Raw genomic sequence first — 24,193 nt, 5'->3', positions numbered from 1 at the left:
CAGCTGAACTCAGACAGTTGTGGTGCAATAGTATCTGGGGGTTTAGGGTTCAGTGGCACCCAAAACAGGCCACAATGCATACAACTATATATACAGCAGAATTTGTGTTTATGATGAACCCTATGTTCCATGCTGTATTTGTAATTAACGCATAGCATGCTTGTTTTTTAAGTGGAAGCACAACTCTAATTGAATATGTCATCACAAGGTGGATTATAAAGCAAACAAGTTAATAATCCTATATTTAATACATAGCAAAGGCAGATGCTTCTACTCTCATCAAAGATGTAACTCTCTGGTTTTGAATGTTTAGCCTGAAGGAGCTCATTTCCAGCAAGAGGTGCACAGCCCCTTATAAATGTGCCCCCTTATGTTGGTAAATTCAGCAAAGCCAGAATCTTTATCCAGATGCCCATAGAAAAGCAAGCATATGGCACTAAAAAAAGTGTTTACTCATTATTTTAATGCTGGTATCATTCACAAATACAAACAGGTGAAGAATGCCTAGAGAAACCATGTCATGTCATAGCAAGAGTCATGTGTACTAGCTGTTCCGGTTTAGCAAATAATGGGGTACCAAGGCAGACGGGCAAGAATGACATGTCAATAAGGAGGCTGTTCTTTTTGTATCTGCTGGCAAGCTCCACAACCTTGACTTTACAGGGTGTGGCAGTTATTGTTTATCTGTATAGTTCTTTGCTTTCAATAGTCCTTTCAATCAAGTAAAAATTATTTTTTATAGAAATTACATACAAATCTAACGAGACACTTCTTTTATTTTCTCTACTTTCTTACTTGTTACCAGCAGACATATGTCAGGTCTGTCTTTTTGTATATGTAGCACCTGTTATAACTAACTGCCCACAGCATTTCTGGAAATGTCCCTACCTTGTCACTTTCCTATTGCTTAACTGCTTTATCTATAGCGTCTAGATTAAAAAAAAACAAATATATTTCTAAAGTAAGCTAAATTAATATGTATATGAGCATAAGGCAGTTATGTTCACAGATCTCAACAAATTTGTTTATTACTTATGATTGACTATTCGCACCTCTACATAGTGTATTTTAAACACCTGGCGTACAACAAAATGTATATAAAAAGTCTGCTTATAGCCTAAAGAACATGGATAAAGTGAATAAGCAGGAGGGTTCTTCTTAGAGGGGTGGAATTTATAAAAGAATCAAACTATAGTACCAATAAAAAAATAACATACTGTCTTAAATAGCAATAAATAATTAAATAATGAACAAAAAAGTCACACATATTCACTTTAAATTGAATCACATTCACAAATGGCACGGTATGTTACTATTTTTATATAAATAAATTCTTGCATTTAAGCGTAAAGATTACTTTTTGGAATTGTCTTATCAAGCCAGAGGTTTATGGTTCCTCTCCCTTGTAAGGTCTTTTTGGTAGTTATTTGGACTGTCGGTCAGTCCGTTTCCAACCACCTTAGTCCTGACCAGTAACTCTGAAATATTAAAAGCCAGGGACCCATGGTGGTTGGGGGCTGGTTGCCTAAGGTATGGCCAAATCAGGACAGGCAAGTGAAGGCCCTGGCTTTATACCCCTTCACCACAATTTGTGCTGTCCTTCCAGTGTATTTAAATTATCATGTTTTTCTCAACTACAGTGTAAATACTATAAATTAAATAAAAATAATTCATTTATGGTGGGCTGGGCACTTTCAATGATTACAATGAAGTCATCTATCCACTATACAGATGTTTCATTCAATTCAGCGTTGCAACAGTCAGGGCCTATTCCAACAGCACTGATCACATATCAGAAAACAACCTTGGATGGAATGACAGCCCATCACAGGTTAAACTGTTATGAACACCATTACTAGCGCACACCAGGACAATTTTGAGTCACTGATTATCCTAAACACCCATTTTTCAGTATGAGTAAAGCAGGAGAGAAATTCAATCAAACACGAAGAAAACATGAAGATTTCACACAGACAATGACCAATCTGAGAATCAAACTCAAGACTCTGGAACGATGAGGCAGCAGAATTAACCACTGTGCCACTCTAATGAAAACAACACCAAACATAATTAAATTCCTAACTGTGAACAGATCGGGGCCCATTTCACCTTACCAGTTCCTGTAATAGAACATTTTTCAACATTGACATTGTAAATTATATTATTTAACACCCAGATCTGCATAACCCTTTACTTTTGATATAAATACAGCTTTAAACACACATACATAATCTTTCCTGAAACCATTGCTAAGCATACCTTTAAAAGTGTTCAATTGTCTCTGACAAAATCTAATCAGAATTAGGAAATAGAATTAGCACAATGCATTTTACCCCAGTTCTGATTTATAGTAGCATTAAAATAGAAATAACTTTTAATGCAGCAGATTAATACTACTTTACTTCTCAGCCCTCCAAATTGTGCTTGTCCCATAAAAATAAAATGGATCTAATTAGTTTTGGTAGACACTAGAATATCCTGGCTTCACAAGCTCATTAGGTGGAGATGGGTGCTTTTTAAGAGAGAAAACTATAGAACATGCAGCATTAAGTTAAAAGAAACACCAAATATACCATGACAATGCCAAGGAAGTAAAGTTATAAAAGTTATTAAGAACAGTTCCACATAATGGTGGCTCTGAGGCTAGAGATCTGCACTGGCAATCGCAAGGTTGCCGGTTCAAATCCCGTAAATCCCAAAAAAAGGAAATCTGCTCTGTTGGGCCCTTAAGCAAGACCCTTAACCTGCAATTGCTGAGCGCTTTGAGTAGTGAGAAAAGCGCTATATAAATGCAAAGAATTATTATTATTATTATAATACTTTTAATAGCAGTACTATAAAACAAATACATTAACCAATTCATGGAGTACTATGGTGAACTGTTAAGTGGGCAGATTGGTTTATAATGGAAAAAAAAGAATCTAGGGGGTACATCATAAAGGGAAGCTACTTTCATAATAGCGCTAACACGTGGTAGGTGGGATGCACCGCGGTCAAGCGATTTTAAAACAAAGTGATACATGTGTTATTACAGCTAATAATTTGGGAGTGGGCAAAAGACAATCAAAAGAAAGTGGAAAATTGACTTTACCTTGAAAAGAAGTATTACGGATTGGGTTGCCTGGTCTGTAAAGAACTGTTATATTCAGGAAAAAAGCAAACAGAAAAACAGCTTGGATAAGAGCACACACCCTTAAATAGTTCTTGATGGAAACACCTATTACTTGAATTACAGCTATTAATTCTGTTGGTACATGTCTACATTATTCATTTATTCAGCAAACAACTTTACCCAAGGCAACTTGGAGCTTTTTTGTCAAAACAACTACAGTATATAATTTCTACATAGTAGAGCTCCTAATACTTTTTACCTTAACTTTCAAAATTCTTTGTGAGTTACACAGTGAGCGGCTAGTAATCAAACTATAAAAAGCAAGGATTCATAGTACAGGTCCCACAGGAGCCGACATAAAAACATCCACTGCAGGCAATCACAAAATAAGCAGTGGACCATCAGAGGACATGCTGTGAGTATGTTCTAGCCATCCCTCCACATTCAAATCTCCTTTAAAAAATAATCTGAGGTCAAGTGAAAGGCAGGAACCAACCCAGCACAAGTCACCAGTCCAACACAGGATATGTTCGTAGATAAATCCACATTTATACATATAGGGTCAGTTAACTTACCCTGTATGTTCTTGGGATGTGTGGGAAGAAACAAAGCATGTAGAGGAAAACCAGGGATAATGTAATGACTCTACATGCTCTGCACAGACAATGACTAGGCTGGGATTTAAATTCAGTTTCCTGGAGCTTTGAGGCAGCAGTACTAACACTGCAGCACTCTAGTACCCTGCCAGAAAATTGTTTGAATCTGGCTTAAGCATGTTTGATAATGTTATGATAAAAACAGTTATACAACCTGAAATTATGTAGTAAGAGTATCTATTCTCCCACAGCAAATGAATCGGCTCATTGCATAAAAACAATTATGGATTGCACTCCATAAAGGAGAGATTAGTAGCTGGATTCTAGAACAGATATACTTGCACTATTTTGAAACACTCATCAGTAAGTGCGCTTTTCAGGTTTTAAGTTGATCCAAGAATTACACAATCACACTGTTTCTTTCTGAATAGTCAAGGTGAGGGTAAAAAATAAGACACAAAAGTTTTCTGAAGAGTTATTGATAAGCAATATCAAAGTAAAAATTGTGATAACTGAGACCAGACTTGTAATTAGCACATGGAAAGGCTATCCTAAGCAATCCTATGCTGTCATGCACAAAGCTCCATCACATAGTGAATATACAATTGATACAATAGTTTTTAATGTGAGAATTTAAAAAGAGAGTGTAAATTTAAATAGGCAATGTTTATAGTATTTTATTATTCTTCCTCATTTGCTTTCCAGGGATAAGGTAGCCATGACCTATAAAAGGATTGTAATTTCAAAAACAGCACAAGGTATACCTACCATATATGTGAAGGTGAAATGGCCGCCTTTAAGTTTTATTGTGTATTTAAACTGCCACTTTCTATCAGCCAAAGCAACCAGTAACCTTAACAGAAGGTTCTCTACACCATGATATCTGTTGTAGTGGCAATGTTCAGTTCAAGAATGTTTTCTTCTTTATGTCAAAATACAACATCCATCTGTAGCAAGGAAGCAAAGCAGGCTTAATTTGCTACCGATGACTAGATGTTTGTCTACAGCACTGCTGGTTGCTTCAGTCCAACTCTTGTGCAGGCACAGTCAGAAATGATAAATTGTCAATGGCAGACATTACTTTTTTGGTCCCATCATAGCCAACACATGGACAGTCTAACATGCTTGTAGATTGTGTAAAGCATCAATGTAGGAAGTACTAAAGCCTGATTTATGATTTGAGGGTCATAAGATATTGTTGTTTCTCTGGGTTTCCAACATCCTTCCCACCATGTGTAAGAGCTTTCCTGCAAAAAAACAATGCCTCACCCTTAAAAACGCATTATCCTGTCTCTCTAAAATTAGCAGTTTGGTCCTCTCACTTGGTAACACAAGTGGAGAATACACTATCAAGGCATTCTTGGTGAGTTGGAGATTGAGCACCAGCATTCCAAGGTGAGTGTGACCTGACCCTGTCCAGTTACTGCCTTTTTATAGGAAACCTAATGAATGGTAATGGATAGGAGAACCTAATAATTTGCAAATTTGACCAGGCTAATGCACAATACTGATTTTCATGTAAACTAGACCAATGATTGTGTGCGCAGGTATTTTTTCAGAATATGTTAAGAAAAAGGTTTTAAGTAACATTAATGATTATCTATACTAACTTGAATTTTACTACTTTATTTCTCAAGTTTAGTATGCCAATGCAGATACATCTATGTATGAAATTACTATACTGAACATTACTAACATTAATATAAAAGTACAGTAATGTGAGGCATTCAATGCAGTATTTTCCCTAAGGATTTGCGGTACAAAAAACATCTGCCAAGGCATTGCTGGGATTCAGGTACTTCTTTAATGGTATCTACACAGAAGTGTTAAGTAGTGCAAAAGAATTACCAAAGTGAATTATTGTAAGACTAGCCACAGTTCCTGTCAAAGACAGGTAGTAGAATAATTAAACAATATTTGCTATCTCTTGTTCTCGTGTATTTTCAGTGCCTTTGCTCCTCTGTATTTGCGTGTGTAAACATCTCTTCACCAGAGCTCCTCCTCTCAAACATGTTCCCATAAAGACTGCTTCTCAGACACATATTATTTTAGAGGTGCCTTTTTTTGCCTCTTATCCAGTTTTACATTTTTAGTCTTTGAAAGTGACGCTGTCAGAGTGCATCTAAACGCCTTTACTAACGTCTTTTCACCAGCACCCCCTCTCTCAAGTGTGTTGCTGTGAAGTCTACTGCAGTCTCTCATTATTTTTGAGTTCCCTTTCTTACCTCCTGTCTGGATTTATACTTGGCCGTCTTTTACGGATGACACTCTCAGTGTGTTTTGTACTCCTTTATTCCTCCTCAACCATCTCACCCTCGCCAAAGCCAAACTGACCAATCAGATTCATCAGAGGGACTGAAAACACAGACCTTAGTGTTTTATTATATAGTAGATAGATTGTTCTGTAATTGTAAATGTAAAATTGGCAGCTTATTTAACATATTTTGTAAACTTGTTTGGGTTTTCTAACAGGCAGAAACCTACCCTAAATGGCATGCCAACCCATCTCTGTGCACACTCTATCACACAAAACTAATTAGGATTTATCAGCAAACTTAATCCAGGTTTAGGATGTCAGAGAATGTTGAGTTACTCCTAGAAAACCAACTTGGTCATAGAGAGATTGTGCAAACTCCTATGGACAGTATCCCAATCATGATCTAAACCAAAGTTATAACGTGGAAAATTGCATTACTCCTCTGCCTTTATAGCACTCACTAAAAGTAGTTTATTACCTTGTTTTTTATTTTTCTTCACTAAGTGGTAATGAGTGAAGTAACCCTGCAAGATTACTCATATTTCAACATTTCTGTATCAAAAAACTAATATCTCCAGAAATGTTGTGTAGTTGTTGATTGAAAGGATCTGTCCAAAGGTATAATTTTATAGGGGATTTCAACAACAGACAATGGGCATTCTACATATGTCATCTTCCACCACTTCTTGAAAGGCAGCCCTTCTTTGCATCAAATATCCCATCATGATCACCCACCAAAATTTTTTCCTGCTCTCATCCAATGTGTTTAAAGGACCTCAACCTATTTCTCTTCACAATGATAGATAGATAGATAGATAGATAGATAGATAGATAGATAGATAGATAGATAGATAGATAGATAGATAGATAGAATTTTATCTGTTCCCAAGGGAAATGAGGCTTTTAACAGCAGATCAATAAATAAATATTATTAAGACAAACAACAACCCACCTCTCACATTAACACCAGAATGGCTAAAAAAGAAATAAAACAAGCAAGAAAGAAAACTTCGGACTTGTCTAAAGATAAAAGGAGCAGTCACATACTAAACATGTATCTCAAATCTTTATTACTCTTCCTCTCCCTGGAATTTCAGATTGACTATCATCAGTCGTCATCCTCCAACTTTGACCTACTCAACTATCAATAATCTTTTTCTTCGATACCGCAAGCGTTTTGAATGTGAAAACTCAACACTACATAGAAAGTGCTTTGATGTTATCTTCCACATAAAGCATTCAATACAAAACAAATTAACAATACTGTAAATTGCTGTGTCGTCGAGTTACTTTAACAATTATCCATATATATATGTCCAGCCTTTTTTTTTTACCGAAGCTGCTGATTTATTTTCAGACTTTGATTGTCATCTCCTCTGGTCCGTAAGAAGATGTTTAAAATCTGTTTACGAAGGCATAACGACATAACGATTCCGGGGGAGTAAACGTTAACATTATACAAAGTTACTGTCTGTTATACCTGCATTGTTATCACTCTTTAATTTAATATTGTTTTTTTATCAGTATGCTGCTGCTGGAGTATGTGAATTTCCCCTTGGGGATTAATAAAGTATCTATCTATCTATCTATCTATGCGGTGCAACATAATTCACGACTGGACTCGGTTTTAAACAAGAGTAAAATAACAGGGCGGAACGACGCCTTGCGCCTGTGAACTCCCACTAAGTTCCGCCCGGCCAACCGTCCTTTGACAATCCTAAACGACAGCGGAACCTGTAAGTCACACAGCCGCTTATCGTTGGCAAATACTGTATTATTATATCAGAAAGGGGTGTGTCCCATTGAAAGGGCGTATCGAACAGTAGGAGAGTGACGGCACTGCTTTTACACGCCCATCTCTCGTTCACTCCGGCTGTTTCTTTTTTCTTTGCTTTTACTTTTAAGCACTCCGCTACGGTCAATTTTACTTACCCAAGCCGGGAGGTCTGCAAGGCACACAGCTTGACGCACGCTTCGCTCTTCTTGATCCAAGAATGCAAGGGCCCGGTACAGCCGAAAGCTCTTGTTGCCCCGGTTCCTTCTCCACCAGAAAAACAGCACCAGTCCGATGAGCACCCAACTGAAACTCAACCCAAAGTAGCCCAAAGCGTAGACGGGAAAGATGATCACGAAGGTTTTGGCGAACTGAACCAACGCAGCAGTCACCTCCGCCGCTCGACTTGGTTGCTCCTCTCCGTCAGTAGCGATCGGTTCCCCTGGATGGGGTGCGGATATGCTTTTGCCTTTGGGGTCGAAACCATCCTTTGCGTTTACTCTTGAGTCTGTCTCCTGTTTTGAGGGTTTCCCGTCTGAATTCATAGCCTTAGAACTCTACTGAAAAGTTGCTAAAAATAAACTGAATGTGTGTATGGCAACATTAAAAACATCCAGCGGTACGCTTTCTCCTTCAGTTTGCAGTCTACGTCATTCCACTTTTTTCTATTAAATCAATATGAACATTCCCATAGTTGCGAGTTTAGTAGATAAACTTCCTATGAACTGTACCTACTCATAAGTCTTTCTTACTTTCCCAGGAGCCAAGGTCTTGCGTGCGCCGTGCTCTCTTCTACAGGCAGCTGACTGGCTGCAAGCCCCGTCTTACTACTTTGCGGCTGCACACACGAGCGTCAGACGCTGTTACGTACCATTAAAAATCGCGGCGTACTGTCGCACCTTCGCTCTTTCACAGCGCCGCTCGTACAAGCCACAAGAAAACAGACCCTGCCTCCGTGCCTTGCCACATCCTGATCGCGCAAAACACACATATCCTGCAGGTTCAGGGTTCACCCTGCCCTCCAGGAAACTGCCACTGACGAAACGGGTCATAGTGCCCTCTGTAAAGAACGCGGCGCCACCTGGCGGACATGGCACTGCACAGCTAGCGCCCGAACCTGGCAGAGGGCAAAGTTGGCGCAGACCCAGTCAGCTTGAAACTAATCCACAAGGGGGCTTTTACTAAGCACAAAAAATATTGGGCTGTATTTTAGATCTGTTTTCAGTCTGAAACACGTATTTTAACGTCGATACGTTTTCTGACCTACTTCTTGAATATACTGCCTGTTGAATTTTATTGATTTTATATTGTATCTTCTATTATATGTACTATCCTTTCTCCTTTTGTACAATGAAATATTCAATATTACTTTGAACAACGCTATGATGACGTAAAGTATATAGACTAATGATTAAACTAAGTAGTCTTGTATTTTTTCTCTCCTAACACTATGTTATTTACAGGCTCTTTTTCTCTATGATTATTATACAGCACTTTTCAATTGTATCCTTGTGTGATCTGTAAACACTATGAGATAGGTCATGGTATGAAATATCCATCCATTACATGCATTATCTAGTCAAGTGTGTTGGGGTTCTAAAACTATTATTGTATTATCTGGAAAAGTCCACAAAGACAATGGGAGAACATATAAAGTCTATAAAGAAGGTGACAGTGCCAGGTGGAATTCAAACACAGTCTCACAAACCTTGGAGAGAACAGTGTTAACCAATACAATACTGTATATTTCATACCACCTGCAATTCAGAACATGTTTGGCCCAGCCACTACTTAGTTTGGTTTGCTTTTGGAAGAGGTATTGGTGGTCTGTGTGTAGATTCCATAGTCCCAGTGCAGTGATGGGGACAGTCTTTTGGATGAGACATAAATCTGAGGTTCTCAGCTTGTGGCATCTTTTGAAAAGAATACAGTGTACCCCAATGTCCTGTCTAAATTGCCAATGATGGCCTTGTACCCCCCCCCCCCCCCAATCTTTCCCTGTCTCTAATTAGCTTTCTTTCTCACCCCTTCACCACCTAATAGCTAATGTGTGGTGAGTGTACAGATGCAAAATGGCTGTTGTTAGATCATTCTGTTGGATGCTACACATTAGTGGTGGATGAAGTGCCTCCCCTACTGTCTATATAAAGCTCTTTAAGCAGCTAGAAAAGTGTTATTTAAATGTAACTAACTAACTACATATATTAAATGAAGATTTATTAACAGATTTTAAAAAAAAATGTGTAAAATATTTAAGTGAAAGGGTATTAGAAATACTGTACCAGTTTTTACTGTATACAACAAAGTTTACACACGGTCCTTTCATAGAGTGCTTTAAAGATCAAATAAGGTTACAGTACATTATCAAACTGACAAACTCACAAGTAGAATAAAAGTCAAATAGCATTAGCAGAAACAAACATAGGAGCCTGAAAATAAGTAGACGTCAGGAACAGAACAGTTGGAACTGTTTAAACAGACAAATCAATTGATAGTAGCCATAGCACAGAAAATTATCGTTTAGTCCCTTACAAAGATTTACTGTGAGAAGGACTGTTAAACTAGAAAGCAAAAAGATCATAAGTGGGGTTAAATCTGGCAGTTAATGAATCCATACAAAGGCATTGCAGTATACATACATTATAATGAATCTGTAATTATCTAACTAACTACAAGGTAACCATGCATTGTTTTAATTATAACTATTGTGCAACTGGAGTAACCATATAGATATATGAATTGTCTCATCATTCTTAGATACCTGATTGTGTACACGCTGTACCTACACTTACAACTGCTCTATAACAATTCATGTAAGTCAAACATATTAACAGATTAGCTACTATGTGATTACCCTTTCATTATGGCTGCCACAACTAAACTGTAATTGGAAATATTTTGTACATATTAGTTACCTTTACCTAATCAAAGTACCGTGCAGCCACCTGTGATGATGAAACCTAAGCAGACACTCCAACTGTTGATGAGATCCGCTGCATCAAATCTCCTAGGAGGAAGCTTAAAAAACAATAAGGAACTACTTAAGTACATTTATGTTATGCCCAGTGGGGGCTGAGTGGTCTTTTAGTATTGGAACACCTGCAGATTTTCACCCCTGATGTGTTTAATTTTTTATATTTTTTCTGTTGTACCCTGGACATCCAATCATACCATAAGATTTTAATCTATAGAGCAATGAATATATATATGTACTCTACTTTTTCTTTTAATTGTATATCTATGTTATATAAGTGTGTATTGGTTTATTCCTATCTACTGTTTTTGGTATTTATTCACTCATATTTGTATCTATTTCTAATTTGTTTTTCCTTTCTTGTAACTTTTTCTTTGATATCTTGTAATGCAGTTTCTACCAACATCCTATATATGAGAATGTGGTAGAGAAATAAATGTTGTTGTTATCTGTAATTCTAATCCTAGAATTCAAAGAAGACTGAACATATGTTGAAATTCTATATTTAATACCAGTATATACTGTAATAAGTATTCAAATAACCGGAAAAGCAGTGAAATGCTTTACAGTTTGTAGCCACCAGGGGGCTCTCAAGCTCCGTAAACCCAACACAGAGTGACACAGACACAAGTCCAACAACACAAATCTTTTATTAAAGCGTGGGAAACGCATTTCTTTCATACCCCACCAATGCACAGTATACAGCATAGTATTAAGCACACATAAATATGTTTTCTTCTTTTCTTCTCCTTCCTTCTGGCTCCACTCTTCCTCAGGCAAGCATCATCCTCTCCCTTCTGACTATGGCTTTCTGAATGAAGGCAGCCGGCTCCTTTTAAATTATCCCTCAAACTACTTCCAATGTAATGAAAGCTTGGCCCAGGAATACTTCCAGGTAAGGCTGCAGCCCCACTAAGTAGGATTTCCTGGCAGCACCCACAGCATTCAACAGGGCTGAGTCACCAAACTCCAATTCCCACGAAGCTCTGTTGGAAACCATGGTACTGCTGCAACCCAGGGGGACTGCCATCTATCGCTTTGGGGGAGATAATGCCCTGTGAACATTCTCTCTACCAGCCCTTCCAGTGTGGAGGCGTCCCAGCCAGGCAAGTGCCACGGCCATCCACTACAAGTGTTTATTATTACTTTTAATAATGCAAGACCCGTTCTTGAAAACTGCATTTAAGAAGAGAGGAAAGATGTCAACATGGGGCTTCGAAATAACAAACTGAAAACAGGCTTTGCAAAAAAAGTAAATATAGAAAATTAATTTGTTTTTTTTTCAGAATAGAATAACTTTCAATTTGTTTGATAAGAAAATCATGTTAATATAATTTACCAGGCATTCAACTAACTGCTAAACATGTTAAGCATTCAATTCATTTTTACTGAAGAGTATCTATCTATCTATCTATCTATCTATCTATCTATCTATCTATCTATCTATCTATCTATCTATCTATCTATCTATCTATCTATCTATCTATCTATCTATCTATCTATCTATCTATCTATCTATCTATCTATCTATCTATCATATAGTGCCGTTCACTATCTATCTATCTATCTATCTATCTATCTATCTATCTATCTATCTATCTATCTATCTATCTATCTATCTATCTATCTATCTATCATATAGTGCCGTTCACTATGTGTCGGCGCAGTGGTAGTGCTGCTGCTTTGCAGTAAGAAGATTGTGGGTTCGCTTCCTGGTTCCTCTCTGTGTGGATAGTGCTTTGAGTAGTGAGAAAAGTGCTATATAAATGTAATGAATTATTATTATCTATCTATCTATCATATAGTGCCGTTCACTATCTATCTATCATTAATTTTTTCTCTGCTGGTAACTCTAAATCGGCACCTTTTAGTGGGCCCAGTGAATGAATGGTGCCCATTGCTGATAGCATTGGCTTTGGCCCCTTAATCCTGGACTAAGCTACTTGGTGTTCTGTATAGAAAGGCACTATAAAAACAAGAAAAAAATACTAAATCCTGTGCTATAAAGTCACTTTATTTTTCAAATACTGGAATAATATATTCAAATGCAAACAAATTATATTTTTACTTTTAGAAGTGTAGGAAAATTCTGCATAACTAAGTGGAAACAAAAGCATAGAATATACAGAATATCTGAACATAATATCTCAATTAAGTTTTTTTTTAATTAGTGGAATGAATTAAACAATAATTGTGTTAAGTCAGCAAAATATTGCCTTTTATTTACTATGATGTCTTCTGGTTTATATATCAAGATATTTTAACAAATTAAAAAACATGAAACAAAAATTTAAATACCTAGTTTACATTCTGAGTTTACTCTGAAGCATAAAAAAATCTCTCTTCGTAATATTTGTTGAATTCCTATTACTATAGTACTGTATATACAGTACTCCATCTCAAGGATATTTTCTTAAAGAAAAATTAATTTAATCGTGTTGATTTTAGAATTATTTTTATGATGATGACAAAATATAATATAAATGTCTTTAAACAGTTGCTACATTTGGGAAAATGGTGAATGTGATTAAAGCTGTAGGAAATTCACAGAGTAAAAACGTCTGTTCTGTAAAACCTGACTGATTGCAGGTGTCCATAAAATACTGACAAGTAGTTAAAATAAGGGGGCAAAAAATGTTAAAAATAGAACTTTATTTACGAAAGAATATAGTATAAAGACGACCCAGAAGTTGTATAATTTAAACAGGAGCTGTTCCTCAGTAATGTATATCTGGTATTGATTAAGTTTTGCTTGCGATCACTGTTCCGTGTCATTCTGTGCTCGATTATCTCTCCCTGGTCGTTAAGATAACATGGTACTATTGCCATGGTTTTTGGAAGCGTGGCGCATGCGCATTAGTATGTTTTCTGTCTATTATGGCCGTCGTGTAATGAAACAGAGCTTAGCCAAAAGCTGGACTTGGTTTTGAAAGACACGACATTCAGTTATGCAAACGGAAAAGGTAAAATAATTCTTGGCTTTTGTTGCGTAAAGTTTATAATACGGTGGCATTTTAAGTTACAGTTTTGAAACATTACACTTTGATGTCCAGGGAGCCATCCATTTATTATACGGCATATTACATAAAATGCTGAGGCAGAATATGAAAGATAGTTGCTGTCATATAGAGCTCACTTGAAAAAGTTTCTGCTTAACAGCGTTTACTTTACGAGGTCTATTTATATCACTGCAAAGCATAGATCTTAGACTGAACGCAGACAGTTCTGTGCGTTTTTAAGATCAATGAAGTTGAAAAATCTATTATATGATGTGTTTTACTCATTTTTATATTTTAGAAATGTATTCAGGCGGGCTTTCTTTTTCATAAACACGTTACGTTAATACATTCATAAAGAAAAAATATATTTTAGTTCAAACTCATTAAACCTTTCAGCCGATATTTTTCTGTACTTGCTTTATTTTTGAAAAGTTTGTCTATGCCAGCGATACTGGGCGCAAAACTGGAACCCACTCTGAGAATATGTGTGCACACTTGTCCAGTTTAGATTTTCCAGACTATTCAAAAGTATGTGTTTTGACAATTGGAAAATATCCACATGAATGGTGAACATGCATGCTCCATGCCAATGACACTCCAGTTTAGAATCAAGCCAGGTTTAATTTTTGTGAGGTGGCACACTTCTCCCCACTGACACAGTGTTGCCCGTTTAACTAAAAGCCATCTAATTTCAGACATTGATCTGTCAAGCATGGAATTGTCCCTTCAGCAGTGGGCCCAAGGCAGTTTGCCTGAAAGCTTACTCACACACATGAACAACCTCTGTTATTGCCAGTCAAACAAAAAGGATGCCTTCAGGCTGTGAAAGGAAACTATCATCTGTGAATGCAGCAATCTGCCTCTGTTCAACGCCAACTTTTTCTTGGTCATGGCTATGGGTAGGTAAAGCTTTACTGAGCAGCATAGGCTATAAGACAGAAAGTAGACTACACATCTACACATATTCACTGTTCCTTACAGTTATTTAAATTTAAAGATGCCAAACAACCACAGAAATTCTTTTTATGCTAATGTTTTTCTGTTCATACATGCAGAAACGGACCAGCTTCGTCTTACTTGAATGTAGACTAGAGATTTACAGATTTTGAAGGGTATGTTCAGAATCATTCCACTAACTGGGTTCATTTATTTGATTCACTAGCAAAGCTACCTGTCTAAGATGGGTTTAAAATCTGAATAATCAACATTGACCTTAGTGTTAATTTTTGCAGTGGGCCATGCAATGCATATGTCTCAGTTATATGCTATTTGGTATGGTATTCGTAAAAGAAGTGTTAATGTGTGTGCTGCGCTGTCTATTGAAATGACAAATACAATGCATTTTATTACTAAACAACTGTTTGTGATGCGACACCTTTTGAAATAACAGAGACATAGCGACCGGATGGCTACATAGACAGACAGACAGACATGCAGACGCTTATTCTTTTATTAACGTGGATAATTATGCCTTAAATACTAATTCCCTTAGTGTGTCTGCAGTTTTTGGTCAAATATGTGGTGATAACAGGGATTCCTGGAATCGTTTATTAGGCTGCAGTCTTGGGACTGACAGCAACTGGTATATGTCTTTTTACTTGATGGTAAACCATTGAAATATTTTGGTAATTTATATTGCTGAACATGTTAGATTTCTCCAGTGTACTCACTCTGTTCTTTTTCTTATGTAAACTAGATTATTTTGATTTTAACTGCATTTTTAAATATTTTATATTTCTCTTGCATGGTGCTCAGTATTTTGGTCAAATCTGGGTTTCTAGAAATGTGAGTGCTCTGAATAAATTAAATTATTTCAACTGTGAAGCATGACTAAAGTAGAAAGCATGCACTAAACACCCAAGGGATTGTTAAACACAATTGATAAACTATTTCTCAAAAACAAATATAGTAATTGTGTGTATGTATAATTTTTTTCTCTTCTTTGTTTTTGACATCTTATCATGCAACTTGGGTTAAAGAAAGCTTAATCAAATTAAAAAATACTAATTTCAATGCTCATGTGTGTGAATGAGGTTTTTTTTCTGTGGCATAAATTTGTTTTTCACTCTCTCTAATACTCTGGTAGATTTTGTTGTTTACTTTTTTATTATTATCAATGAAGCAAAACACAATAGGTAAAGCACAATTCAGTGAGTGACACAACCAGTACAGTAAGACAGGCAGTTTAGGAAGCTATATGACATGACGGCCCAGTCTTAGCTAGTACCTCATATAGGGTACATTAAAAAATGGCTTATCAGAGACCAGGCTTGCTAATTTTATTAGAACAGTTTTAATGAATTTTTGGCAAATTGAAAAAAGAAAAAAAAAAATCACAAATTAAGAAAAAAAAAATCACAAATTGTCCCTTACAAACGGAATACATTTTCTTCCAGTTGATAACATTTTCCTTTTGAGTTTTCAGTGTAAGGTTATCCCATCAGTTGCAATACAGTAATCCCTCCTCCATCGCGGGGGTTGCGTTCCAGAGCCACCCGCGAAATAGGAAAATCCGCGAAGTAGAAACCATATGTTTATATGGTTATTTTTAGAATGTCATGCTTGGGTCACAGATTTGCGCAGAAACACAGGAGGTTGTAGAGAGACAGGAACGTTATTCAAACACTGCAAACAAACATTTGTCTCTTTTTCAAACGTTTAAACTGTGCTCCATGACAAGACAGAGATGACAGTTCTGTCTCACAATTAAAAGAATGCAAACATATCTTCCTTTTCAAAGGAGTGCAAAGCAAGCAGTCAAAAAAAAAATCAATAGGGCTTTTTGGCTTTTAAGTATGCGAAACACCGCCGGTACAAAGCTGTTGAAGGCGGCAGCTCGCACCCCCTCTGTCAGGAGCAGGAAGAGAGAGGAAGAGAGAGAGAGAGAGAGAGATAGAGAGAGATAGAGAGACAGATAAAAAAATCAATACGTGCCCTTTGAGCTTTTAAGTATGCGAAGCTCCGTGCAGCATGTCCTTTCAGGAAGCAGCTGCACACAGCCCCCCTGCTCACACCCCCCTACGTCAGCGCAAGAGAGAGAGAGAGAGAGAAAGTAAGCTGGATAGCTTCTCAGCCATCTGCCAATAGCGTCCCTTGTATGAAATCAACTGGGCAAACCAACTGAGGAAGCATGCACCAGAAATTAAAAGACCTATTGTCCGCAGAAACCCGCGAAGCAGCGAAAAATCCGCGATATATATTTAAATATGCTTACATATAAAATCCGCGATGGAGTGAAGCCGCGAAAGGCGAAGCGCGATATAGCGAGGGATCACTGTATTGCTGTTAGAGAATAGGGAGAGGCAGTTATTTTAGGTCCAAAATTGTCTGAGAGGTAGGCAGATATTTTAACTTACTGAGACTTGAGAATTCCCAAAACACATGGCGTAACGAGGCAGGTGCTTCATGGTAATTTACTGCTATTTAACATCATCAAATGAATTTCCCATTGTGGAATAATATAGTATGGTTTGATCTGACCTTAACCGTGTTGTAATGATATAAGGTTTGTAAATATTGTTTGTTTTGAATGCCCTTTTTATTTTTTGAACCTTATCTTCCCCATCGCCTTATTTACTTTTATTTATTTTCCCAAATATTTTTCTTGCATTTGTAACTGCAAATAAAGCTAAAGCTGAAAGCAAACTGCTAAAAATATAAAAATTATTAAACATCATTATCCAGAACTGTAGCTGATGTGATGATGTCTCTAAATTGTCACTAAAGCATATATCACATGGAAGTCCATACTTCTGAAATGGTAATATTTTTAAGTCTAGATGACATAAGTGTATTTGAAAAATTTTTTCTTATTTTCTTAAAATGGTCATTATCAGGTGTGCAACTTAAAAGGAAATAGAAGGTAACAAATATAGGGGGAAGAAGGGAACAAAGCCAGGGCAAATGAAAAGAGAAAAGGTGAAAATAGGTGTGAAAACAATAGCATTAGAGAATGTAAAATGAGAGACTACAAAGTTAGTCAAATTTGACATAAGCTTGCTTTAGTAAAAATTGGACCAATTTTAAAATATAGGTTTTTTCGCTATTCAATGTTTAATATTATAATCGTATGGTAATTTTTCACTTTGGAGATAGCATAGTATTTATGCAAAATATAGAGTTGGAAAATAGCTTTAAAACAATACACTAACCTTTTCTGTGCAACTTACATTTAGAGATATATAGCCAATCAAACTCATAATCCCCCCCAACAAGTTCAAACTTTGTTATCTTAAATCTCCCCTTAATATTGATCCAATACACATGCAATTTCAGTTCTATGGGTTACTCATATGACCAAATCAGCATGCCAAGTTTCATTAAAATCTGTGATGAAAAGCCCCGAAAGTGTGATAATTTGACATGGTATTACCTTCATTCAGTGCGTTTACGTGGACTTTAATAATCCCGTTATTCACAGAAGTCTGGTTTTTAAAATGCCATGTAAACCGTTATTCCGGTTAGAAAAACAGGAATGTTGGTCTCTGAAAACCAAGGTTAACACACATAAATTTCTCTGTGAGAAATTGGGTCACAGTTAAGGATTTGGTTGTCTGTGTATGTTCGTAGCCACCAGTATTTTTTATCTCCTCGTGAAAATTATCCTTCGGGATATTTCATAAATTGCTAAATTTATGTTACTCAGTTAAACGTAGAGTGCTAAGCTCAACAGCATAATCTTGGGAGAAGTGTAGCACATTAAAAGTAACATGCCTTATGTAGTCTGATTACTTTTTAAAGTAAAGAGTAACCTAGTGCAATACATATTTTACTGAAGTAAAAATAGCTGCCGATTATTATCCTAGCAGCAGTGGGTTTAAGGCCAAACGTTCACACAGTGGTACGCCACTCCTATGCAGGGATCAATTGCACAGTCATGATGTGTGCTACATATAATCCAGTAAAAGAAACCTATAAATAAAGTGTCAGTTTAGTTTTATTCCAGATGTTTGCTATAGATATATTGAAACGGTGTGACCAGGTGACGCAGCAGCCAGTGTCCATATATTAAATCTTCAGGGGACCAGGTCAGGGATGTAAAAAGGGAATGGATGTTATTTACTTCGCAGCACATGAAGGACTAAATGTATTTATAAAACACAAGAAAATTATCATGTTTGACTGTGTTTCAGGTCAGTTTCATGAGGTGTCATATCCAGGGCTTGAAATTCGTTGTGGGGTTTCTGATCTCCCACACAAATTAGTTAGTTTCTGCAAATTCTTGCTTTTAAAGCACAAATTTCCCACACATATTTATTTGGTAAGCAATCTTTTCTTGTTCTTGCAAGAATTTTCAGCGCCTACTATTTTATAAGTGTGTTTACTTTGTTTTTTATGAATTAAAATATTATTTATTCTGTACGTTGTGTTCAGTAGAGTTGTGAAACTGCGAAGCAGGAGTCAAAGACGGTGCACAGTGCCCTTTGCTTAAACTAAGATGTAGCAGAAACTCAACTAAACTTTGCTAAATTGAAAGCTAAAAACAGGCTGAAGTATATTCTTGTGCTAAAATCAGAACAAAAATTCCAAAAGTAGACTTGGATTGTTTAGTGAATTCGTGTTCAGTTTTGCTCCTTTTTATTTGACAAAGCAATTGCTGCCTTTAAACCTGAATTTGAAAAGTAAATTCAGTGACACATGCATACAAATAAGAAAGAATGCACATGCATAATTTTCAAGAAATTGGCAGCCATCTAACTCTGAAAAGGAGGAGATTTCATCAGAAAAATAAGTATTTTGTAGGCTGCCTTTCCCCATGATAAAACAATTCACCTTTATTTTTCTCTTATGGTCTTTTAGAAACATCCTTTGGTTTTGGTAAGAGTTCATGATAATATCAGAGTAAATGTGTTATGTTCATTGGCAAACTAATAATAGTCCTAGTCATTCTTAAACCTGCTTATTCTAATTCATGGGGCAGGAAATGAGCCTATACTGTCAGCACTGGGTACAATGCAGAAGAATTCATGGATAGTCCACCAGTTTATCACAAAGTCCATTAACAGATATGCTCAGACTTGCACTGGATCATTTAACCAAACATGCATGATTTCAAAATGTAGGAGGATAACTGGTATACCCAGCAGAACAGCACAGAGACACATGGAGAAAATGCAGACTCCATGCAGACAGACAGACAGATAGATAGATAGATAGATAGATAGATAGATAGATAGATAGATAGATACTTTATTAATCCCAATGGGAAATTCACATTCTTCAGCAGCAGCATACTGATACAATAAATAATATTAAATTAAAGAATGATAACAATGCAGGTGAAAAACAGAAAAAACAGACAATAACTATGTATAATGTTGAATGTTAACGTTTACCCCTCTTGGTGGAATTAAAGAGTCGCATAGTTTGGGGGAGAAACGATCTCCTCAATCTGTCAGTGGAGCAGGACAGTGACAGCAGTCTGTCGCTGAAGCTGCTCTTCTGTCTGGAGATGATACTATTAAGTGGATGCAGTGGATTCTCCATAATTGATAGGAGCCTGCTGAGTGCCCTTCGCTCTGCCACAGATGTTAAACTGTCCAGCTCCATGCCAACAATAGAGCTTGCCTTCCTCACCAGTTTTTCCAGACGTGAGGCGTCTTTCCTCTTAATGCTGCCTCCCCAGCACACCACTGCGTAGAAGAGGGCGCTCGCCACAACTGTCTGATAGAACATCTGCAGCATCTTATTGCATTATTGACGTTATTATTGACATTCAGATGCTGGATTTTTACATAGTATGCTAGATCTGTAAAGTGGCAGTTTAATCATTGTTCACTACTTTGTCGCCAAATCTATGAATATGTTAAACAATATTTCAACTAAATGTCTCAAATGAACTACATTCATACTTATAGCCTTATATCTGCTCAACTCTCTTAAAGCCACATAAAATTATACTTGGACAGGAAAAACAATATGGTAGAGGATGAAAATAAATTTAAAATGTGTATTATTCTTAGCATATTTTATTTTACATTCTTTACATTGTTTTCTATTATTCTACTGATGTTTTTTCCCCATGGCAGGTCTGGCTTTTTGGATAAATCTGAGTGGAAATTTCTACATATAAAATAAAACTATTATTTGTATAGAGTTAAAATAGCAGAAATAACAAATTATTTACAAGACTGGATGATAACTTTGTCTATTCGAAATGTTATAAACTACTGTAAACATCAGAAAAAATAAGTTCTGGTATTACAGAAAATTCTGAAATATTAAATTACTTTTTAAACTGTGGATTTTTGACCCTCACAGAGCCTGAAATCTTCCCTTGTGTTAAATTTAAGGGGGATTTCCCATACAATTTAATAAAATAATTTCAAATCCTGATATATAGGCTTAAGATTAAAAACAGATGGTTGACAGTCTAATATGCAGTTTTTCATCCAAAAGAAAAAATAAAAAACAGTAATGTGCTGTTTTGTAACACATTTCATTTAGCAATATGTAACTATATAACAAATTACTTTTTTTCTAAATAATGGGTAATGTAACTAAATTAAAAGTAATGTTTCCTACACTGCTTGGGAGTCACAGACTCAATACTTGTTTTAGGTTCCACAGTGACAGTTGATGATGTGTAATTTTTCGTGCATTTTTATTACATTGGAGCATTTTCCCAAAGTAGAACTCCATAAATGGACTTGAATATATAAATTTCTGCCTTAACCGGTTTTTATATCTTATCCTGGTTTTGTGTATATGCATATCACACATATGTGTATGTGAAAATGCACTCTTTGAAGCCTGGAACAATATGGAATCCCAGGGTTAGAATGAGCTTAGCTTTTTCTGTTTTTCTTTGAAAAGTGTTTTTGATGCCCTGTGAAAGAACACAGATGGAAAGATCAGTGTGGAAATGATCGGCGATGTGAAGTGTTCTACAGTAGACTTTGTAAGGTCTTTGATTTTAATGGCTTGATCATGCTCCCTAAAATGGTCTGCTAGCTACAAATAAATCTTTTCATACTATTTTTTTCCATAGAGACGAACCAAAGAAGACACATGGAGGCCAGATGAATTAAAGAGGCACATTAGAGTAAGATGTGTTTTTCACTAATATCTCTTTGACTTTGCCAACTCTCTCTTTCTAATGGAATTGTGTATGGGCATATAAAGCTTGCAGGTGGAAACAGGTGCCTATTATCAGGGCAAGTCTAGAGCTGCCAAATCATACTTTTTGGCATTCTGTATAATCATTATAGAATTTCAGGTAGATTCAGAAACATTGTCATTATTCCATTGTGATTTTCAAGTCAGTCAATATGTATTTACCTCAGTTACACTTGTTGGTATGTTTTGGTTGTCACACTGTTATACTATTTGTTTATTTTTAGGTAGCACAGGATGACTCTGATGTACTGAAAACAAGCAAACCAAGGAGAAACGAAGAAGGAATAAATGATAATGGCATGGATGCACGAGAGCTTAGGTACAAAGAGCGGGTGGAAGTAGAGAAGGGAAGACATAGAAGCAGAGAGAGGACAACACAGAAGGATGAGGATAAAGAAAAGCATCGTAGAAAGGAAGAGAGACACAGAGAAAGGGAAATGGAAAGGGACGCCAAGCATAGAAGCAAAGCAAAGGACATTGAGGAAAATTTACTAAGAGATAGGGAACGAGAAAAGGACAAGAGAAGAGAGGGAGACAGAGAGCGAAGGAAGGAGAGAGATGGTGACAGAGGTGATGGGGAAAGAGAGCAAAGAACAGACAGAGAGAGGGCTAGGAGAAAAGAGGGTGAAAAAGATCAGAGGAAACATAGAGAGGACCGAGAAAGAAGAAAAGAGGAGGAGAAGGAACAAAGGAGAAACAGGGAGAGAGAGAGAAGCCATGATAGGGAGAGAAAAAAAGATCGTGATAGAGAGCAAAAGAAGGAGAGGGATTATGAGAAACACCGGGTAAAGGAGGGAGAAGGGGAACAACGTAAAGATACTGGGGATATAAGAAAAGAGAGTGAGGTGTCTCATAGAAAGGAGAGAGATGGAGAGAAAGATCAATATAGAGAAAGAAGAAAAGACCGTGATAGGGAAGCACGAAAAGAGCAAGACATGGACCGAGAGAGAAGAAAAACTGAAGGAAGAGAGCCTGAAAGAGATACTGATAAAGAAGAGAGACACAGGGAGAAAGAGAAAGATCTTGAACGGGAAAGGAGAAAGGAAAGGCGCAGAGAAAGAGAACACAATTATCGAGAAGATCGCATAAAAGAGACAGATAACGATGATAAAGACATGGAAAAGGACAGAAAAAAAAGAGATGGAAGATCTAGAGACCATTCCAAATATTCAGAAAAAGGTATTAATATTTTTTTTCTTAAACAATGCTATTTTACAGCTAAAGGTTACAAATTAAGACAATGTACAATAGGGCTTGAAAAAAAGAACCACTTAAGGACCCTGTGATGTGCTACTGGCCTGTCTAGTGCTTGTTCCTGCTTTATGGTCAGACTCTAGATTTCCTTAATCCCATAGTGGATAAGCATGTTCAGAAAATAGATAAATATATACATTATTCAATATGACATTTTGCTGTTTATAATTTATTGTTTCCAGTTAATTCCTGAAAACCATACACACTCAATGTGCAAATTATTATGAACACCTGTACACTTGCTTCTCAGTGCAGTTATCTAATCAGCCAATCATGTGGCAGCTGTGCAAAGCATACAGTCATGCAGATGCAGGTCAGGATCTTTGGTGAATGTTCACATCAAACACCAGAATGGGAAAAATGTGGTCTCAGTGATTTAGACCATGGCATGATTGTTGATGTCAGATGGGCTGGTTTAAGTATTTTTGTAACTGCTGCTGTGGAATTTTCATACTCAACAGTGTTCAGAGTTTACTCAAAATGGTGCAAAGACCATCCAGTGAGTGACAGTTCAGTGGGTGGAAATGCCTCGTTGATGAGAACATTCAGAGAAGAATGCCTAGAATGGTATGAACTGACAAAAAGGCTACAGTAACTCAGGTAACCACTCTGTACAAATGTGGTTAGCAGAAGAGCTTCTTGGAATGCATAACACCTCGAAACCGTGAGGCCAATGGGCTACAACAAAAGAAGATCACGTTCTACTTCTGTTAGCTAAGAACAGAAAGCTGCCAAAACTGGAGAGTTGAAGACTGGAAAAATTTGATCTGATGAATCTCAATTTTCACTGTGGCATACAGATGGTAGGGTCAGAATTTGGCACCAACAGCATGAATCCATGCACCCAACCTGCCTTGTGTCAACAGTAGTAGTAGTGTAATGGAGTGGGGAATGTTATCTTGGCATACTTTGACCCATTAATATGAATCAACTATTGATTGAATGCCATTGCTTCTTTGAGCATTTTTGCTGTTTATGTGCGTCCCTTCATGGCCACAGTTTCCCATGTCACAAAGCAAAAGTCTTCAAACTGGTTTCATGAACATGATAGTGAGTTCAGTTTGCTTCAGTGGCCTTCTCATTCACCTGATCTGAATCCAATAGGACAC

General features: G+C 36.8%; 2 protein-coding genes across 4 annotated transcripts in view; one reads left to right on the top strand and one right to left on the bottom strand.

Moving 5' to 3' along the window:
- esyt2b (extended synaptotagmin-like protein 2b) overlaps window positions 1–8,754 on the bottom strand; it is a 256,271-nt gene extending 247,517 nt beyond the window's left edge. Inside the window, exon 1 of one of the 3 annotated variants that reach the window (XM_051929061.1) lies at window positions 7,898–8,754. In XM_051929061.1, coding sequence (XP_051785021.1) covers window positions 7,898–8,284 — 387 coding nt within the window. In that variant the 5' untranslated portion in view covers window positions 8,285–8,754. The remainder of the gene's footprint in view (window positions 1–7,897) is intronic. The other 2 variants (XM_028804139.2, XM_028804140.2) reach the window with 2 other exon arrangements.
- Window positions 8,755–13,546: 4,792 nt separating this feature from the next.
- Window positions 13,547–24,193, top strand: part of dync2i1 (dynein 2 intermediate chain 1) — an 89,890-nt gene continuing 79,243 nt past the window's right edge. The window contains exons 1-3 of the mRNA XM_051928790.1: window positions 13,547–13,676; window positions 21,703–21,756; window positions 22,055–23,009. Coding sequence (XP_051784750.1) covers window positions 13,662–13,676; window positions 21,703–21,756; window positions 22,055–23,009 — 1,024 coding nt within the window. The 5' untranslated portion in view covers window positions 13,547–13,661. The remainder of the gene's footprint in view (window positions 13,677–21,702; window positions 21,757–22,054; window positions 23,010–24,193) is intronic.

Source organism: Erpetoichthys calabaricus, chromosome 6, assembly GCF_900747795.2.
Source record: "Erpetoichthys calabaricus chromosome 6, fErpCal1.3, whole genome shotgun sequence".
Lineage (NCBI taxonomy): Eukaryota > Metazoa > Chordata > Cladistia > Polypteriformes > Polypteridae > Erpetoichthys > Erpetoichthys calabaricus.
This window is presented reverse-complemented; position numbering and strand designations above follow the sequence as displayed.